Source organism: Anastrepha obliqua, chromosome 1 (assembly GCF_027943255.1).
Source record: "Anastrepha obliqua isolate idAnaObli1 chromosome 1, idAnaObli1_1.0, whole genome shotgun sequence".
Classification (NCBI taxonomy): domain Eukaryota; kingdom Metazoa; phylum Arthropoda; class Insecta; order Diptera; family Tephritidae; genus Anastrepha; species Anastrepha obliqua.
Window position 1 is genome coordinate 173,071,857 of NC_072892.1, and position 21,117 is coordinate 173,092,973.

At 37.1% G+C, this 21,117-nt stretch overlaps 1 protein-coding gene across 2 annotated transcripts in view; it reads right to left on the reverse strand.

Annotated features, from left to right (window-relative positions):
- The window catches only part of LOC129241319 (uncharacterized), a 69,020-nt gene that overhangs the window by 653 nt on the left and 47,250 nt on the right, over positions 1-21,117 (reverse strand). For both annotated transcript variants that reach the window (XM_054877580.1, XM_054877588.1), the window contains exons 4-6: positions 10,297-10,400; positions 9,026-9,166; positions 85-225 (exon numbers count right to left, since the gene is read on the reverse strand). In XM_054877580.1, coding sequence (XP_054733555.1) covers positions 85-225; positions 9,026-9,166; positions 10,297-10,400 — 386 coding nt within the window. The remainder of the gene's footprint in view (positions 1-84; positions 226-9,025; positions 9,167-10,296; positions 10,401-21,117) is intronic.

Consider the following 21,117-nt stretch of genomic DNA (forward strand, 5'->3'; position numbering starts at 1 on the left):
GTAAAATACATACAAACATTATAATTTCTTAAAGCTACATGCATTTTTAAGTACGAATATTGAGTAAGTGCAAAATAAATTGACCTTATGCATGGAGTACACCGCTACCACCACCAACACATGCATAATATTGTGAGAATTCAAATAGAAATCCACAACGCCCGGAAACCACTTTTCTGGTATACGCATTGCACCTATAGCGCCACCCAATATGGAGACGCCATCCTGTTGGAACAGAGGGAAATTTAAGTGTGCATTATATTTTATGGTTATTTTACAACAGATTATAACAACAAACAACCAGTGAATTATTTAGTCGTGAATAACTAATCACCAAAACCATAATTTGGAGTTTTTAATTAATTTTTAAAAGTGCTATCACACACACACAAGCAAGCAAACAGAACCCTATTTTCGATGCATACATAATCAAGCGTGCGTGCGTGCGTGTGTGTAGTTGTCACTGAGAAAAGTTTGCCCAAAAGGGTCGCGTACGCTATGCCTGAGGTTGTAAATGCCGGTATAGCGCCATGAGCACGTCCGGCGGTCACATCAGCACGTCGGCTGGCGTGTGTTGCATTAATTGCGTCTATGACCTGAATTACTACGCAAGCAATTGTTTAGATGCCTGTGCTTTTGCTGCATTGGGTACGCGGCATGCGGGTTCGGATTTGCGCATAGATTTAATCACAGTTTTATTTGTATTGCTGCCTTTGCGCCTTTTGTTGGAAATTCTGAAAGTTTACTCAGCCTCGGACGAGTAGATTGAAGAAAGTTGAAGAGAAGTAAAGTGCGTGCAAAAAGAAAAGTCTGCTGACAGCAATTTGAAGTGATTTAGCGTAAGATTCGTACGTAAGCGGCCAAGTTTTCCAAATGGGCTGCTATTAGTTGTTACTGTTTGCTATCGTTTTCGGCTTACTGCGAGCAGTGATTTTAGCATCAGTTAAGCCACTATGCTTTGATATAAATTTTATTATACAGGGTGGGCCATGTAAAATTTGCTTTTTGAATCGGCTATAAAAAAAAAACTAATGAATATTTTTTCAAACTTTTTTTTTATTTTGAAGATTGAACATTGTCATTTATGAATGAAAAATTATATCATTCAAATGACTGCCATGACTGGCTTTACAGTAGGCCATTCGATCAACCCAATTTTTAAGCACATTTTCGATTGTTTGGGCTCCAATTTCATGAATGGCAACTGCGCATCAATCGTCTCTGGATGGTTCGCATAGCATTTGTCCTTTGTCCCCACAAAAAATAATCCAACGGGCTTAAATCACAGCTCCGAGGCGGCCAATTGATATCGGAATTCAAAAACGGTAGCCAAAAGTTCGAGTGTAACTTTGGCAGTGTGACAAGTTGCACCGTCCTGTTGAAACCAAATGTCGTCCATGTCATCCTTTTCAATTTTTTGAAACAAAAGCTCGTTGAGCATGTCACGGTAACGCTCGCCATTTACTGTAAGCGCGGCTCCTCGCTCATGTTCGAAAAAAAATGGCCCGATGATGCCGCCAGACCAAAAACCGCACCAAACAGTGACTCGTTGTGGATGCATTTGCTTCTCTACAGTAATGTGAGGATTTGATTTGATTAAGAGCCAGACTGGCACTCCCCAAATAGCACATTATGACACCTCCAACGAGCAGATATCTCCAGCCAACCAGAGCTGTTGATGTAAGAGAGAAGATTGATGGGATTTCAGTTGTCCCAGGCTTTCGAAGAAAGCAGCACCCACTGACTGCCAAACCCGGACATTTAAAGAGAAAGTGCTCATCAGTTTACTTCTTTGAAAGGTCCCCACTGCTTCTGCATTTTAGATTAAATGGTAAACTCTGCTTTTCTACGCAAATGCCGATCGTCCGAATGACTGGTAAGCACTGCCACAAATTCGGAAAATTAATAGCGTGAAGCCCATCGGACTATATGGTCCTACGTCTTGTTTACCGGGCTAAACGATTTTCGAAATACCACACGAAGAAAAGGACCTTCATATTTCCTGCGCTTTCCTGAGAAATGAGTTATGCAATTCCCCTTTAACAACAAGGAAGTGCCGACGACTGGGTAGGAGGTTCCCGAGGACAAGCTCATCAGCTATTTCGTTTCCCACTACGTTCCTATGTATCTCCTGGAACCCAGAACAGAGAAGTGTTACCAGCACGGCCAAGAGATTTGATCTCCTCCTTACAGGAGTTTACTAATTTTGTTCTGCTCAATGGCGTCGTCAGAATCCGATCTCCGAAAAAATCTGAGTAGATCTTGTGGTGCCAAGGGGCCAAGATGGTCGCTTCTTAACACATCAGTGCCAAAGACCTCAAACCTGATTCGAGCGAAGGCGGGGCAGACACACAGGAAGTGGCCCGCCGTCTCATCCTACTCTTCACAAGCTGGGCAGAGTACACTGTCTGAGATGCCCAACCTTTCCAAGTGCTGCGCCCACAGAAAGTGGCCCGTCATCAGTCCAACCAGCCGTCTGCACTCTCCTCTGCTTAATGACAGAAGGGTTTGCGACAGTCGATCGGACATGACAGGTAATATCAGTTTAGTCCATCTGCAGCCTCTCTCAGCCTGCCAAGCTCGCTTGTGGGTGGTAGTTACCCATTTGCTAACCGTGGCTGTGATGACCGCAGAAGGGAGTGGCAAAACGGGCTCTGGGCCAAAGAAGTTGGCCTTAGAGCCCATCTTAGCTAAGGAGTCAGAGGTCTCGTTACACGCGATACCCACGTCTCCGGGGACCCATGTTAGCATTAGGCTATTATGTCTACCGACATAGTTCAGCCTGGATTTATAGGACTTGACTACCCCTGATGTGGTTGGAGGGCTGTCTAAGGCCGTCAGAACCTTAATCGCGGCTTGATTATCGGAAAAAATGTTAATATCTCTCTCGCTCCCGCGTTCCCTAAGCATTTTGCATAGCTGCAGGATCCCAAAGACTTCTGCTTGAAAAACACTAGCAGTACCCGTCAATTTTGAAGAAATAGATAAATTGGCTGATTTAGAGACAACCCCTGATCCGCCTCCCGATTCCATCTAGGAAACGTCAGTGAAGACAGAGGTGCAAGCTTCGTTGCAGATTTTCCCCTCGATCTAATCCTGCCTATTTGGCAAAGGTCTGTCTCAATGGAATCAGTGGGGCGCCTCGAACCACTCCTACTCTAGTGCTTAAAGCTATGCTGGTTATAGTACCCGTAGACATCGCAGAGAAAACTGCTGCTGGATGCACCACAATCAGATTGAGGTGCCCCGAACACATAAACTAGACTTAAGCTACGGACACTCTAGTATTCTTAAAAACTTTGAGTTCATCCCCATGCTGCTGAATCATTGTACACCCTCGCTGTGTCCGAGTGGTCCATTTGCATTCGTATTCCCTCAAGAGAGGAGTGGGAAGGTGCAACATTCGGAGACACGGCATGGCAAACATGTTTACGAGAGGCTTGAAGTTGGACGGAAGAGTTGGCAGGGAATTGTTCTGCGAGGAGCTTCTCATCAAGTTCAAATGTAGGCTTCCGGATCACTGTGATGTTTTTCAAGCGGAGGTAGCCGCAATTAAAGAAGCAGTGGATTGGTTGCTTACCTCTTGCCTCTAACCGCGACAGCCAAGCAGCAATTAGGGCCTTGAGCTCGTTGGCGGTGCTTTCGAATTTAGTCGGGGCATACCTGACTTCTCTCTCGAATGCATCCGAATATTTCGATATTAAGCTCATCTGAATTTCCGGGCATAGCAGCATAGAGGGAAACTGCTGGGCTGATGAGCTGGCTAGACAGGGGACCTTGGAAACGGTTCCATCGCAAAACGAGACGATTGAGGTTCATTTGAGAACCTATGGTCTACTCCTAGAAAGATACACTTCACGTCAACTCAGCGAGCGCTGGACTAGTGCGGAAATGTGCAAAGTCGCGAGATCCTGCTAATCACAGCTAGTTCGGGGACACTTGAGGAAACTTCTAAGACTAACAAAGCTGCAGCTCTCGAATTTGGTAGGTATACTTACTGGACATTGCCCATTAGGTGTCCATGCGGTGAGGCTTGGGATTGATTTAAGAACTCTCTGCAGAAGGAAGGTGAGGTGAAACCAAAGATTTAGAAAGCTGGGTTCTCACTTTTTTGCTACACCTGCCGATATTGCGGGTTTAAATACCACACACCTGGTGAAATTTATCAGTAGCTTAAAGCAGTTACGACGAATGTAAGGAGCCACTATTCATATATTATCTTCTAATCTAAAGCCCCTTCTTCCTTTTTCCACCTGTTTGGTTCTTTTACTTTTTTGCAAGAGCAGAATCGCATTACTGTCACTGAAAAGATGCTTTCTTCCGCTGAAGATATTATCAAAGGCATCGCATATGAATATAATATTGAAATTGGCAAACAATTATCGGAATAGTTCTTCTCTTTTCGAAAAACAAAAAACGTCTTTAAAGTCGACAAAAAGTTGGTGCATTTCGTCTAATGAAAGGAAATTAGGACCGCGTCGATTTATCCACTTCACTAAGTTTGGTCAAGAGAACTCTCCAGAGTTAGTATCATTTCAAATAAAAGCAAAAAAAGATAAACAAAGTAGAAATTGTTAATGTTTTATATGTGTGAACACGTGATCTTTTGCGGTACATTTGTTTCGAAGCAGAGTCCAAAAGATCTGACGCTGTTCAGTGATCAGCACAGCCAGAAGACTGGTTATTAGATACAGTTCAATGGTTATTTACATCCATTCCATTATACTCCATTCTTATTAAAGTAGTGTGGCTTAGCGTCTCAAAATGCAATTTTTTTTTTTACATCGCACATTTATTCTGTCTATAGTAAATCCCTTGTCGATTTAGTTGCTTATTTTGCCTATGTGAGAGCACTTTTAAAAATCACAGTTTTAAAAACTCCGATATCAAAAACTAGTTACAAAAAAGAAACAAAAAACAATATCGCATTAACCAAACCCGCACCAATCGAAATGAAAAAACAATTAACAATTTTACAACAATTATCACTCACTGCTTCTAACTGGAATTTTGGTTAGTTTTGGAATATTTTGGTAGCATTTTTGTATAAAGAAGAGTAGAAGCAGAGAAACACAATAGTTCGTATCAGTGATCAAATAGCGCATAAAGTTATTATTGGTATAGGATTATAGAGCTAAATTTTCATAGCATATAAAATTTCTTGAGAGGAAAGTAACGGAAACTTGGGTGAAAGTATTGAACAAAATAAGGACAGAAGAAGTGTGCAAGCGTAAATTTTTCGATAAAAAGCGTAAAGTAGTAGCTGAGTGCAACTGATAACTGGTATTTTTAATTGCATTTCATATTTACAGTTAGGTTAGAAAGCGTGTAACTTTGGAATATTAGAAAGAACAAAAACAAAAAAAAACACAAGTAAAAGCTTTTCATAGCGCAAATCATTGTTAAAAATTCCGGACTTGCTTTACTAAGTAAGAGTAGAAGAAGTTGCTTAAAACAAAATGCGTGAGAAAAAGTGTGGGGTCAAAAATAATAATTAGAATTTAGTTTCTATGGCAGCAACAAAATGTTGACAAAGTAGAAAATATTTATTTGCTAGTCTTTGTTTTTGTGATTTTTTCTGTCTCTAATTCAGTTATTTGTTTAGTAGAGTTATTTCAAAGCATGTTTTTATTAGTATAATTATTTTATATTTATTTTACTTTATTTTAAGATTAAAAAAAAAATAATTTGATTAAATATAAAAAAAATATATGTAATTAAATAATAAAAAAATTACAAAATTGTATTTTACTAAATTTAATTTAGCAAGTTTTAATTTATTCTCATCTCATCTATCTTGTACTATATTACGTTATTTTTATTTTTTGTTTTACTTTTTTTAAATAATTATTTTTAATTACAATATTTTAATCTGTAGAAAAAAAAGAAGAATTTTATTTTATTTTACTAAATTTAATTCAAAAAGTTTAACTGTATTCTCATTTATTTTATCTTGTTCTATATTACGTTATTATTTTTTGTCTTACTTTATTTAATTAATTTAATTTTTTAATTCATTTTTTATTATATTTTATTTTATTTGATGTTCATTTGCTGAATTTAATTAAAAATACTTTTACTTTGTTCTACTTTACTTTATTTTTATTTTAATTTAATTTAATTTTATTTTTTTTGCTTTATTTTATTTCATTTTGTTTTATTTTTTATTTAATTAAATTTTTTCTTGCAATTTATTTTATTATATTTTACTCAATTTATTTAAATAATTTAATTTTATTTAATTTTGTTTTATTTAATTAATTGAATTTAAGGTAATTGTTTTATTTTGTACTTTATTTAAATTTGAAGTTATTCTATTAACTTAATTTTGTATTTAAATAATTTTTTCATTGGATTTTATTTTGCTTAATTTAATTCAAATAAATTAATTTTATTTTATTTTTTATTTTTATTTTAATTTTATTTAACTTATTAACTTATTTAAATTATTTTATTTTGTTTCATTTAATTAACTAAATTTAAAGTTATTTATTTTATTTTTTTTTGTACTTTATTTTAATTTACAGTTATTTTATTAACTTAATTTTTTATTTAAATTTTTTTTATTGTATTTTAGTTTGCTTATTTTAATTTGAATAATTTAACGTAATTTTATTTTACTTTATTTAAATAAATAAATTTAAAGTAATCTTTTTTCTTTTATTTTTTTTCTAATTTTTTATTGTATTGTTTCTCTTTTTATTTCAATTTATTTAATATAGTTTAATTTAATTTTAAATAATTTTAGGTCATTCTATCTTATTAAATTTTATTTTATGCGATTGTATTTGATTCATTCATTCATTGTGATTTGATCAGACGACGGAATCCCAACAGGGATATCTCGACTGAGCCCCCATCTAGCATGGAAATTAAAACCGCAATCCACCAGCTTAAAAATAACAAAGCTGCTAGCTCGGATGGTATACCACCTGAGTTATTAAAATTCGGTGCTGATGAAATAACCCCACTACTCCGTCCCCTCTTACTTCAAATCTGGTCAACAAACACCATCCCGATCGACTAGAAAGAGTGCATAATAATATCATTTCCGAAGAAGGGCGATTTAAGTCGCTGTGCAAATTGGCGTGGCATAACTCTTGTAAATGTCGTAATACAGATTTTGGCATTTGTCATTCTTGAAAGAATCGTTCTCAACCCAGTTCTCAACAACATATTGCGCACTGAACAGAATGGTTTTCGCCCTAAAAGATCGTGTGTAGATCATATTAACACGCTGCGTATAATTATAGAGCAGTCAGTAGAATGGCGGGCGCCACTGTACCTACTCTTTGTGCATTTTGAGCGCGCTTTTGACACCTTGAACAGGCGCGCAATTTGGTCTATCTTGAGGACTAATCGAGTACTGGAAAAAATCGTCACCATCACCATTTAAGAACTTTATGAGGGAGCTGTGTGCAGTGTGCTCTTCAAAGGCAAAAAGAGCGAGTTGTTCAGTATTCACAATGATGTGCGTGAAGGTTGTGCGTTGTCGCCGCTGCTGTTTATCACTGTACTTGATGGCATTATAAGAAAAACAAATATCGATATTCCATTGGGCATTCATGGGCGCCCATATCAGAAGCTCTGCGATTTGGATTATGCCGATGATATATGCTTTTTGACACACAAATTGTCTGAAGCACACACTGAATTTACTGCCTTAATACGATATGCAAGCCAAGTTGAATTGCGAGTCAACTTCGAAAAAACGAAGCTTATACGTATCGAAACTCCAAGACAGGACGCACTGACGCTTGAAGTGGGTGGCACGCTGGTTACAATTGAGGGCATCGAAATCTTCTGCTACCTTGGCAGCATAGTGTCAAAAAATGGTGGAGCGGAAGCTGATGTAAGTTCCCGCGTAAACAAAGCACGCCACGCTTTCCACAGGATGAATCGAATCTGGCCATCAAGACATATCAGCACAAAAACAAAATTGCGAATTTTCAATACAAGCATCAAACCAGTGTTACTTTACGCGTACGAAACGTGGAAAGTCACAGATACCATATGCAATAGCCTACAAACATTTATCAACAGATGTCTGCGCATTATTCACGGCATATTTTGGCCAAGAGTTATCACCAACGAAAATCTTTTAAATATTTCAATGTGCAAGCCTATCGTAGCTGATATCAAAGAAAGGAAATGGCGTTGGATTGGGCACACCTTGTGCAAAGAAGACAATGACATCGCAGAGATGGCCCTAGAATGGAATCCACAAGGCTCCAGAAGAAGAGGACGACCACGAACAACTTGGATGCGATCAACACACGCAGAATACCAATCAAGATGTTCCTGAGTTTACGCCCTATGCTCTGATTAAGAGCGGTATTTCCTCATATAACTATGTATATAAATAATTTTATGTGCAAACTATTTATTGTTAATTTGACAAGAGATATCAAGGAATAAAAAAAGTTACATAAATTGAATTGATTTATTTATGAACTTGTGGATAAATTTAGATTAAGAAAATTTCATGTTAAAATCATTCTATTTGTACGAGAATATACTAATGTTGAAGTATTATTAAAAAGCCTTAGTCTTACTTTGTACTATCGATAAAAATAAATAAATAAAACAACTAAATTTAAAGTTTTCATTTTTGATTGTGTTTTATTTAATTTAATTTGACTTTATTTGATTTAATATTGTATAATTTCACTTTATCTTATTTGCTTGTAATTTATTTAGTATAATTTAATTTAATTCAGTATAATTTGGTTTAATTTACTAAGTTAATTTAGAGTTATTTTATATATACAATTTTTTTTTTAATTTTGTTCAAATGCTTTTTTATTTTATTTTATTATTTTTAGTTCAACTAAATGTATATATTTGTTTTATGTCCCATTTAATTTTTAATTTTTACCCATTTTCAATTATTTTATTTTTTTATTTTATTTATTTTTTGTGTTTTTTTTTGTCATTTCCTATCGTTTTATTTTAATTAAATTTGCTGTTTCTTAAGTTATTTTTATTTTGTTATTTTATTTTATTTTTTACTTCCGGCACTCACCTGCAGATAAACATGCGAAAGCGCGATCCGACTTCCACCGACCCATATACCCAGAGTGCGAAATAATGTCAATATTGAGCGCATGGTGAAGGGAAGAGCGAAGCAGAGGCGCCGTTGCCAAGGTGAACTTGCAGTTAGAGCCTGTGTTGGAAAGAGCGTTAGAATGTTAAATAGTGAATACTATGAAAATTAACAATTATTGAAGAGCTCAATTTTTGAAATATTACAGATTTAAAGGCGAAAATATTATTTGACTACCTCTGACTATTTCAATCAGATAATTACTATGAATTACTAGAAGCATTTTGATATTCTATTTTATGTATTAAGAGTACAAGTAATTGTAAATATTCATTTGAGTAATATTCCACATATGACATGAAAAAAATAAATAAAAAAATTGAAGTAGTTCTTTGCTTGACTAATTTTAAGAAGTATAAATTTCTAAAAGGCTCTTATGCAGACAAAATAAACTTAAAAACTCATATTAAAATTAGCCACTAAGTGTAAATCAGTTCTAAAATAATATAAAAATGCATTTTTAACGGAGACTTGAAAAAAAAATTTCTCCAATAATAATAAAATTTCTAAAAAAAATGCAAATATATTTCCGAAACTCCTCATTACGCAAAAGTTTCTTATTTTCGGTCAAATAGCTGTAATCGTTGGAAGACAACTGAGCAGTAGAAAAATGTCCAAAGTCGTAGTCAGTGAAATCACGCTTATTACATTAGAATTGCAACTATATAAGAGGAGTTAACATCAAACGGCAAACAAAAATACTAAGCGCTAAACTTCACAGCATCACTCATACGCCACGCAATACCAACTGCAAGGGCGTATGAGTAATTTTTAACGACTCACGGCGGCGAGTGCTGAATGCATTAATTTTTGGTGTTATACTAAATAATACATGTAATAGTGTGTCATATTGTAAATAGATGAGATATCTAGGATTATATTTCAACTTAAAAGCTCACTAATTTTAGGAAAATCATTTTTTTTCCATCTCGAATTTCACACTACAACTTCCTGGAGTATCAATTTTCGACCACTTTTGTAATACTATTATAATTGCAATAATGTGAATCGTATGTTGTTCGCAGACTTCAAAATTGTAAACAAACGGGGTCGCTGAAGACAAAATTCTATATAAAAATTTCTTTTATATGCGAATTCCGGTTTCATAGGTATACTATACATTTAGTTGACTTCTATGCTTACTTTTAGTGTAGTTGCATGTACATGTAAGTTTGCACATAAATACTCACCTTATAAAGTCCCCAAAACGATAGTAAACAGTAGGATATTATAATCAACCATTTCCATTTGGGGCTTAAACAGAATGTTGTGGCCGTAACTAGCGGCAATGCACCTAAAAAGGGAGGAAAAATTAATTGAAAATACTTACGATAATAACACTTGAATTTTATGTGTCCCTAAAAATATATACGCTCATATTATGCATACGCATACATACATACATATTATAAATAATTGGAAAAAAATTAATCAACGATAATATCAAAGCCATTCAGTAAATATATAAATATTAGTAAGTTGAGCGCTCGGTACTCCAGATGATATGCACTTAAGTGCAAGTGCATATATGTAGGGGGTGTTTTAATAAGGCGACTTGTTTGAATTTAGCATATTTTTAAATTTTGTTTTTTGAGTCGGTTGTACTGCATTTTCGTTTGAAGGCTGTCATGTGTGAGCAATAATATTTAGGTTAGTTTAGGTTAGCGAGGTTGCTTGTGTAAGACCTGACACTCATTTCCATCCCCTAACAAAGTTAATTAAACCACTTAGATCTTTTTAAGAAGGTAATTAGTCCCTCCAGTGAGATATTTTGCAAACTTCCCAGGTTTTCAAAGAAATAATGGCAAAGATATTTGGCACGGCTTCTTTGAAGCTCAGAACACTCAAAGAGGAGGTGTTGTGCCGACTCAATTTCTTCTTAATCTCCATAACTCGTACAGAAGTCATTGAGAGGTACACCCATTCTACTTGCTGGGGTCCCAATAGCGCAATGACCCGTTATAACACCTTTGAGGACGCTGGTTTTTGATCTGTTGAAACTATGCAAACATTTTGTTGTTTTAAGATTTAGTTTTGGCCAGAGCGCTTTGGAGACCCTAGAGTTAGTAGTCAGAGACCACCTTCTATTGGTTTCCGCGATTAGAGAAATTAGAAATAGAGAAATTCTTATGTCCTCTACCACTCGCTGAAGGTCAAGCTCAGAACCTTTCCTTGCTCACTCATCCATTCCTTCATTTGCTTCCACTTCAGAGTGTCCGAGGACCCAGCGAAGTGTGGTGTTGTGTTGTTGGATAAGCGAGACCGTCCTCCTGCATTCTTTCGCACATCTTGAATTGACGTGCATTGAGGCCAGTGCTTGACTATCAACAAAAATGGCAAGGTTTGCTGGAGGTAAGTCCATTAGTCTTATCGTTGTTGCTGCTTGGTCTATAGCAGGGCTTCTTAAACTGTGGGTCGCAAAGATCTGATACTTTTCAATCATTATAAATAAAATTTTAATATTATATTAGTATACACAATACGTACAAATATAAATACAAATAAAAATCATACAAAATACTATTGTAGTTTTATTATAACTATTTTTTGAAAAAAGTGGCAATGCAAAACTGTTATGTAGGACCTATAAATGAAAATATGGAAGCAGCATTTAAAATAATAAATACAACGCGCTCCTCGATTTTCAATTGAACGTTCGACATTGATGTCTGGCCGCCGGTGTCAGTGTTTGCAAGATACAGTGAGGTGCAAAAATGGAACATAAATAACATAAGTTACGTTTAGTACCATATCTACGCAAACAAGCTTGTTTATTTGAATCCAATTGTACATGTATTATATAATTAGTGTGTAAGCTTTCAAATGAGCCCATAACGGTTAAAATCTAACAACAACAACTACTCATTGGAAATAAAAACACAAATGTTCCAATTATGCACCGCTTATTTATTTATAAAAAAAGTACAAAAAACAAATTATTTTAATATTTCGTCCAAAGCCCCTTCGATTTTTTTAATGCCTTTATACGGTTTGGCATACTTTCTGCATATTTAGCCACAGTTTGTGGCGAAATGGAGTACCACACATCCTGGACTCGCTCCCAGACCTCATTCATCCCTTTTGGCGGGTTTTTATAGTGTACGAGCTTTTGTTTTACGAGAATCCACAAATTCTCAATGGGGTTCATGTGAGGGCTTTGTGCTGGCCACTGCATAACCGAAAATTTTTGGGACTTCAGCCAGTTTATTTTTTCTATTGAATAAATATATATATAGTTTTATGTCATTCTATTTATTGTGTTTTATTACGACCGATATCCCGTCAACGTTTCTAATTATATATATGTGAAATGAATGGGTACGTATTCTTTAATCCTTATTTTATTTACATTGAAAAATAGTGCGATATTACATCTACATCTACGGTTAATATAATATATATTTCATTATATGGAGGAGGGGGTCGTTTAAAATTTCCTAAGCTTGAAGGGGGTCGCTATATAAAAAAGTTTAAGAAGCCCTGGTCTATAGCATAGATCTCAGCTTGGGCTGGTGTAGCGTCGTCTAAAAGCTGAACTTTCCCTTCGAGATGCTGCAAAACAGGTCCAAACGTTACGCTTACGAAGTGTGCTAAAGTAAAGGTTTACGATCATATAAAAATATTGTGGCAACCAATCGAAATAATAAACAAAATAAGAAAGCCATACTCAGTGTATCGCAACCCAATAGGTGGATGGTAAAAACGGATAAATTAGTTTGAGGTCACTCTTCCACAAATCTCTTGGATTCATTGATTAATTTTAAGAGATCCGGAAGAGGAAGAGTATGAATTTTGTCCATACTCAGTGTATCGCAACCCAATATCCTAAGTCTGATTCTGGCAAATGCAGGACAGCTACAGAGAAAATGCTCTGCAGTGTCGTCATTCTCAAGATAGGATAGGCATATCGGACTGTCCACGACCCCCATGGTAGCCATATGCTGACCACAGACGTTGTGTCCTGTGATTACACCCACCAGTACTCTTAGGTCTTTCCTGCTGATTTTTAGGAGGAAGGTCGCTGTTTCCCTGTTTGGTTCTTTCACAAAGCACTTGGCTACTCTGCAGGAGTTCAACTCAGATTGACGACCTCTGTGAGTAGACCTCATGAAGTCGTCAATCCATAGTTGAATCGATGCGGGATTGACACCTAGAAAGGGTTCAGGGCCAGCGGCATACTTTCAGAGCCTTCATTTCCCAATTTATCAGCCAACTCGTTCCCTGCAATACCACAATGTCTAGGCACCCAAGTAAGACTAACTTTGAGGTGTTTTGCAACACTGTTCAGTTTTGTCTTACATTCACCGACCAACTTCGAAGAGCAGCGTGGGTTAGCAAGAGCTTTCAGGGCAGCTTGACTGCCACTATAAATTCCAATACTGTTGCCCCGTTACTTTTTCTCAATTAGTCAGTACGCCACATTCAAGATGGCATAGACTTCCGTAAGGAATACCGTGGTCATCTGTCCTGTGGCATGACAGTACTTAGTGTCTTCGTCCAAGTACCATCCAGATTCGCTTCCATCGCTGGTTTTGGCTCCGTTGGTGTAGAAAGTGTGCTGGCATCCCGTTAATAGGTTCTCTGGACTTAACCATTGATCTCTATCTGGAATCAAAACATCATACTTCCTACCGAAGCTAACGACAGGCACCCGATTGTCCACCAGCATCGAGAACAGTGTGCACCGCTCCGACAACTGGTGGTATATCTGACAGTGGCCAGTGCTTACTTCATTTCCCCAGACTCCGTTCTTGAGCCTGTATCTTATAACATAAGAAAATATTCACTATTTTGCGAAATGCAGTCTTCGCAGATCCACAATTTTAATTATTTTGATACCGTAATACGTCTATCAAACCAGACATCGGCTGTTTATTACTTTAAAGCTATTTATAAAAAAATATACAGAAAATTGCGCCAGCTAAACAGCAATAAGAAGCCACATCAAAATACTTTAAATTACAAATATTTACAAGTAGTGCTGGAATGCTTTGAGGTTGACCTGCAAATTAAAAGTGTTGCAATTTACATGAGTTGCACACCATCCGAGTTTCCCGTCACCCCTGCACTTGCCGAAGGGTATGTCTGCGAGAGGTAGAACCTTCATTCAGCCAGCCATAAAGGAAAGTTCGAAAGTGTGTGTGTGTGTGTGTTTTAGTGTTGGCATATTCGTAAAGCTCTCGCTTACACTTTTAAATGCCCCACTTTTGTCGCGTAACGAGCACCTCCCCTCACTTGTAGTTGGCTTTTGATTATAGCTAAAACGAAAGTGTAAAAACCACACAAAGAACGCCAGTCGCATAAAAAGAAGAGTAAGGAAAAAATGTTAAATGTAGCAAACACGCATACGCGCACAGTCTACCGTTTACACGCATACATACTTACATATGTGCTCACACACAAACACGTGTGTCATGAACCGGAAACAACTACTGGCACCTGCAACAAAAGCATGCAAGTAAAAGGTGCCCCATGACGATGATCTATTTTGAAAGCTAAAAAACAAAAAGGCCGCTATATTGGTTACCGAATATAAGCGTCTAACACGTGCGAGTATATAAGTAAGTATAAATGTGAAAATTTATTTGTTGGTAGTTTATAGTAGACTCCTAAACCGAAAACCTGATAGCGATGAAATATTAGCGAATTGTTGTGGGTACGCTTGGTAAGGGAGAATAGGGGAAGCGTGGATAGCGCGTGTGTTACCTGATTTTCTGGGTGAGCTCGTTTAGGGTTTGATTTATTTGAGCTTGGTAGTGTGTAAGGTTTGTTGGCGGCGCACACCAGTGTGACGCGGATAATCACCTTTTGATAAATTCAGTGAGCCTTGTGGCTTGGCAGACTTTGAAATAGTCACTCTTAGTTGGTGGAGCTTGAAATGCACGAGGGTCGTTTGGTCCGGAAAGTCCGCGAATAGTTAGAAATATGGCTCCAATGCCAAGTATCGATGTTATGTTTAGTTAGTAGCATCTCTTGGGAGATGCACACACACCAAGTTTCAACCAGATTGGTCTACTATTTTTTTTATTTTTTATTATTATTATAATTTTTTTTTTTTTGGCGAGGAAATCGTGCGATTTTCCTTTTCCCTTGTCGCTTACAGCTTACGCCTCAGCAGTTATGGTTATAAAATTCATGGAAATAGGGCTAGAATTCATTTCACATCCCCCTACTCTCCAGACTTGGCTCCCACGAGTTTCGCGAATTACTACACTATTGCTTCTCTAACTTGAAGAAATGGCTGGCGGGAAAAACAAACAAAAAATTAATTGCAGAAACGAATGGCCATTTTCCAGACTTGGACGAATCCTATTATTGGAAGAGATCAACAAACTAGAACAGCGTTGGATCAAGTTTATAAGCCTGAAACGAGCCTATGTCAAAAAATAAAAAAAAGGTTTACACCGAACAATTAAGTAGTTTTTATTTTTGCACGGTCTCTTCAAACGACCCTCGTAAGATTGTAGTATGCACGTTGTGTACATTTTCAATTTATTAACACGTTGAGATGTGCAGAGATCTGCTCGGTGAATGATATGAAAAACAAACGGCGAGAATAAAATTTAGCTTAACTCGCTTAACTTGTTTAAGGGGTTACATGGGTTTCGGGTTTCAAAGGGTCTTATATGCAATGTCCTCTTCTTTACTTCCCTCACCAATGATAGGTAAGGATAAACAGCTTCACACGGGCAGAGATACCACTTTTAATATGATTCGCGTACTAAGTAGGCTAAAGTCTGGACTGAAAATATGTCATCTCAACGCTCAGAGTTTGCCATCTAAAATTGATGAATTTCGATATATCTTTGAGACATCTGATGTAGATGTTGTGTGTGTATCTGAAACATGGTTCTCTACGTGGCATAATGACGATTCGTTTTGTGTTAATGGCTATAAAACTTTCCGTTTAGATAGAGCCAAGCGTGGGGGCGGTGTTGCAGTGTTTGTTAAAAATAGTCTGTCTTGCTCCCTCAAGTGCATCTCGGAAAATACGAACCTAATAGAATATATTTTCCTTGAAATTAAAACTAAGTATGACAAACTCCTCATTGGCTGTGTATATAGACCTAACAAATACATCGCCTACGCATCGTTTGTTGATTTCATCGAAAACTTGTCTCTTAATTATAATAATATCGTTGTAGCAGGAGATTTTAACAGCGACCTGCTATGTGAAAATGAGTTCGTGTTGGCCATGCGGAGCTTGGGTTTGTTCCCCGTTAACGGCTCTATGCCTACACATTTCACGCAAACTAGCAGCTCTTTGCTAGACATATTTTTTGTTAACGATACCGCTAAAATTCTCCTATTTGACCAGCTTTCTGTGCCAGGTTTTTCTAAGCACGATCTTATTTTCATGACATTTAACTTCCAACTGACCCATGACACTAAATACTATTCATACCGTGATTTTCTACGCATAGATTATGAGCTTCTTGAAGGGGCTGTGGAGGAAATTGACTGGGAATGTATTCATAACTTAATATCTAGTAATGAGCAAATTAGCTTCATTGAAGAAAACATTAGCTCGCTCTTTCACCGCTTCGTACCACTTGTACACAAACCAGTAATTGATAAAAACCGGCCATGGTTCAGCAACCATATTAAACACTTGATTTGCAAACGCAACAAAGCGTATCGCAAATGGAAGAGCTTCAGAACCTCGGAAACTTATAACATCTTTAAGGCTTGCAGACGAGATGTTAACAAAGCAATTAGATTGAGTAAACTAAAATACTATGAGCAGCAGTTTAGTACTGCAGTGGGTTCGAAGCAGACGTGGAACAAAATACGTGCGATCGGGATTGGGAACAAAAATCAACCTATGCTAGATCTAGGTGATGTTAATGTAAATGTACTAAATGAGAATTTTGTGCGCTTGCCCGGCTCTGTTAATAATATATGTTACGACAGTTACAATTCTAATCTTAACGTTGTGATGTCCAGTTTTTGTTTTGAATGTGTCGATGATTGTGAGGTAGTACAGTCCATACTTAGTGTCAAGTTGAATGCGGCCGGTCTGGATGGAATTCATCCAAAATTTATAAAATGCCTGTTACCAAAGATTTTAAAATATCTTACTTATGCTCTGAATACCGTCTTAACCACGTCAATCTTTCCCAACTCTTGGAAGAAAGCCAAAATCATACCTATCAAGAAAGCGAATGGAGACTACCGCCCGATTGCAATACTGCCGTTCTTATCCAAAGTTCTTGAGCGTATTATGCATCGCCAAATAAACACGTTTTTGAATAGCAACGCCTTGGTGAACACATTGCAGTCGGGGTTTAGATGTAGTAGAAGCTGCACCACAGCACTCCTAAAAGTGTCTGATGATATAAGGCTCAACATTGACAAAAGGCATGTGACCTTTCTAACTCTACTTGACCATTCAAAGGCATTTGACTCCGTAGACCATAAGCTCTTAATTCTGAAGCTTAAAAACTTATTTAGCTTTTCAACGTCGGCCTTGACTCTTATAGAAACGTATCTTAGTGACCGATTACAAGCCGTATGTAGTGATAATACCATGTCAAACTTTCTCCCTGTAACCAGAGGTGTACCTCAAGGCTCTATCCTTGGCCCTCTTTTATTTGTCTTGTACATTAACGATTTGTTCGGTGTGATTAAATATAGTGATGTCCATGTATATGCTGATGACGTTCAATTATATGTTAGTTGTCCCATTAGCTGCATTGATATTTGCATAAGGAATATGAATTCTGACTTGAGCCTCACAAGCAAGTGGGCTTCTGAAAATGGGTTAATTCTTAATCCTGATAAGTCCCAATGCATCGTTATTTACAAAAAATATATCAAGCTCGATGGCTATACACAAGTCAAACTAAATGGCGCTGAGATTAAATATGTGGACAATGTTAAAAATCTAGGGGTTACATTTAATAGAACTTTGACATGGAGCAACCACATTTTTACTGTCATAGGCAAAGTTTATGGTATGCTCCGAAATTTATGGACAACCCAATATTTTACACCAGTAAACACTCGACTGCTACTAGCTAAAACGTATTTGTTACCAACGTTACTGTATGGTTGCGAGTTATATACTCCTTGTGATAGTGTGTGTCGTAGTAAGCTTAATGTTTTGTATAACAACATTGCTAGATACGTGTACTGTAAAAAACGTTATGACCATATTTCAGTATTTGCGAAAAAAATTGCTTCCGTATCCTTTAACGACTTGCTTAGGTTTAAATGTTTAGTTTTACTCCACAAGATCATAAACACTCAAAAACCCAGATACCTCAAAGATCGACTTATGCCTTCAAAGTCCTGCCGCTCGTTAAACATAGTCCCGATGAAATACAGTTGTTTGGTGACTGAACGTCAATACTTTGTGTTCTCTGTCCGTCTTTGGAATACCTTACCTTACAAAATTAAACGTATAAAAGAAAGCTCGTGCTTCAAAAATAAATTGCTTCGTTATCTTGCCGAAAATTGCTGAATGTATATTACTTTAAATCTCTTCCCATTAATCCCTACTCCTGCTACCACTATTTTTTACCTTACTTTCCTTTTAATACTTTCTCCAACTTATATTTCTTTACTACTATCTGTAATTTTAATTTTAATTTTGATTTTACTGTTAATCCTTTTATGTCAACTATTCTTAAGGTCAATCATTGTAAAAATAACCTATGGTTGTATGTTTTTGACTTTAATAATAAATAAATAATGCAAGCAGTCCTTTGCACCCTCCCCAATTTAATGATATTACAGCCCTTCCGAAGAGCTTCTCACCAAGCCAGGCATCCATATGTTTAAAATTGGCAAAACTACTGCGTTGTACATCTACAGTACGACCTGTGGCTTGAGTCCCCACTTTTTACGAAACATAGATTTGCAGGAGTAGAAAGCTATATTGGACTTCTTAACCCGATTTTCAGAGTTAACTCGGAGGCCGTAAGTAGCAGTCCAGCGACTGAGTACAGCCAGTGACCTTTCCAAAATCTCAGCCATGATTGAGGGACACGGTCTCGATACCATTAGGACCAAGTCATTGGCGTATGCTACTACCTTAACCCCATCCTTATTTAGCATTAGCACGAAAGGAAAGAACACCACCCAGCGGCGTCCCCCTGTGAACGAATCTAGTGACTTTAGCCCCTCTTGCGACCGCATTAACTTCTCTGCAGTCAACCAGGGACGCGATCCAGAGACAGATAGGTCATTCTAACGCAGTCACAATTAACTCCGCCCTGATATTATTTAAAGCACCTTCTATATCTATGAAGGCCACCAAAGTGAACTATTTGCCTTCCAGAGATTTTTCCACAGTCTCTACGACCTCGTGTAAGACTGATTCCGTGGATTTCACTTTCAGATAAGCATGTAAAAAGGACAAATACTAAAAATTATTGAAAAATTTGGGCTTCAGAGACATACGCCGAATGCATGAGGTCGCAAAATAAATCTTTTCGGTTGTTGTGCTAAATTCCCGTCATAATAATAATTCGGACAATATATAATATTTTAAATCTATCGACTAACTTAAATATTACTTTTATCCAAATCAGTGCACGCAGTCATAAATTCACATAAGAGAGCTCATGTATAAGTACATACAGTGGCCGACATAACTATGAATACCCTTTGAAGAAATATTTTGTTATGGAAATAAGTCCGTAAGCTGTTCCTCGAATTTAAGATTGTACACATTATTTTTCTAAGTGTGAGCTAGCAAACCAGCGCCGTTAGAAATGTGCCGTTATCTTTTCACATGGCAGAACAATTTTCACTAATTGCGTCTCAGTTGCTTTTCGGATTCGACAAAAGTGTGCATACCACTAAAATATCCGCATGTGTTGTCCTTCGTTTTAAATATTTCCCAAATTCGGCCAGGTTTATTAAAGAAAGTCTTCAAATTAATGTACTACTGTGGGCAAAAAGTAAGGTGAATTTATTTGTCAAACTTCGCGGGATTAAAATTTCGCTCTAGTTATTTTTTTCATGAGTTGGCAGCACATCTGGGCCAACTTTCATGTGAATGTCATTATCAGTAATATATTTACGCTTATGTTTACCAAACGACCAAGAGTGCATTTTTGATTTTTACAATGTCTGATTTGATTGAGCAGAGAAGTGCCATCAAATTTTGTTTGCGGAATGAAATTTCGGCTGCGGAAACGTTTAGCATGTTGCAGAAGGCATTTGGTGATTCGACCATGTCGCAGAAAAATGTTTATAAGGGGTACAAAGACTTCAAAGAGGGTCGAGAACGTGTTGATGACTTGGAGCGCTCCGGACGACCATCGACGTCAACAGATGACCAACACGTCAATAAAGTGAAGGAGTTAATGCTCAAAAATCGTCGGTTGACTGTTAAAGACCTTACTGATATGATCGGAATATCAGAAGGATCTGTGAAAACCATTTTGAGAGACCATTTGGGCCTACGAAAAGTCAAATCTCGTTTGGTACCGAAAACTCTCAATTTCTTGGAAACTGTTAATAAGGAATATTATTTGAGCGTTATGCGTCTTTTACGTGAAGCAATTCGTCTAAAAAGACCAGAATTATGGGCCAACAACTCTTGGTTTTTGCATCACGATAATGCACCGTCGCGCACTGCACTCGTTCTTCGTGACCATTTCGCCAAAAATTCCACGCATATCGTTCCGCAACCACCGTATTCGCCTGATTTGGCTCCGTATGACTATTCCCAAAACTCAAGAGACCACTTCGGGGAACGCGTTTCGCGTCGATTGAGGAGATAAAAGCTGAATCGAAGAAGGTGCAAATTCACCTTACTTTTTGCCCACATCGAGCGAACAATTCAGTGGAGAATGCGTGAAGGGGGGTTTTCTAGTCATCACAAGATCAGGAAACCTTTCATCAGCAATAAAAAAATGAAAGCGGGACTAGCATTTGCCAAAAAGTACTTCAATATGCCATTGAGTTTCTGGGAGAGGGTTATATGGAGCAATGAGAGTATGTTTGGGTTTAAAAATACAAAATGGCGAAAAAGTAATGAGAGGCTCCAATCAAAG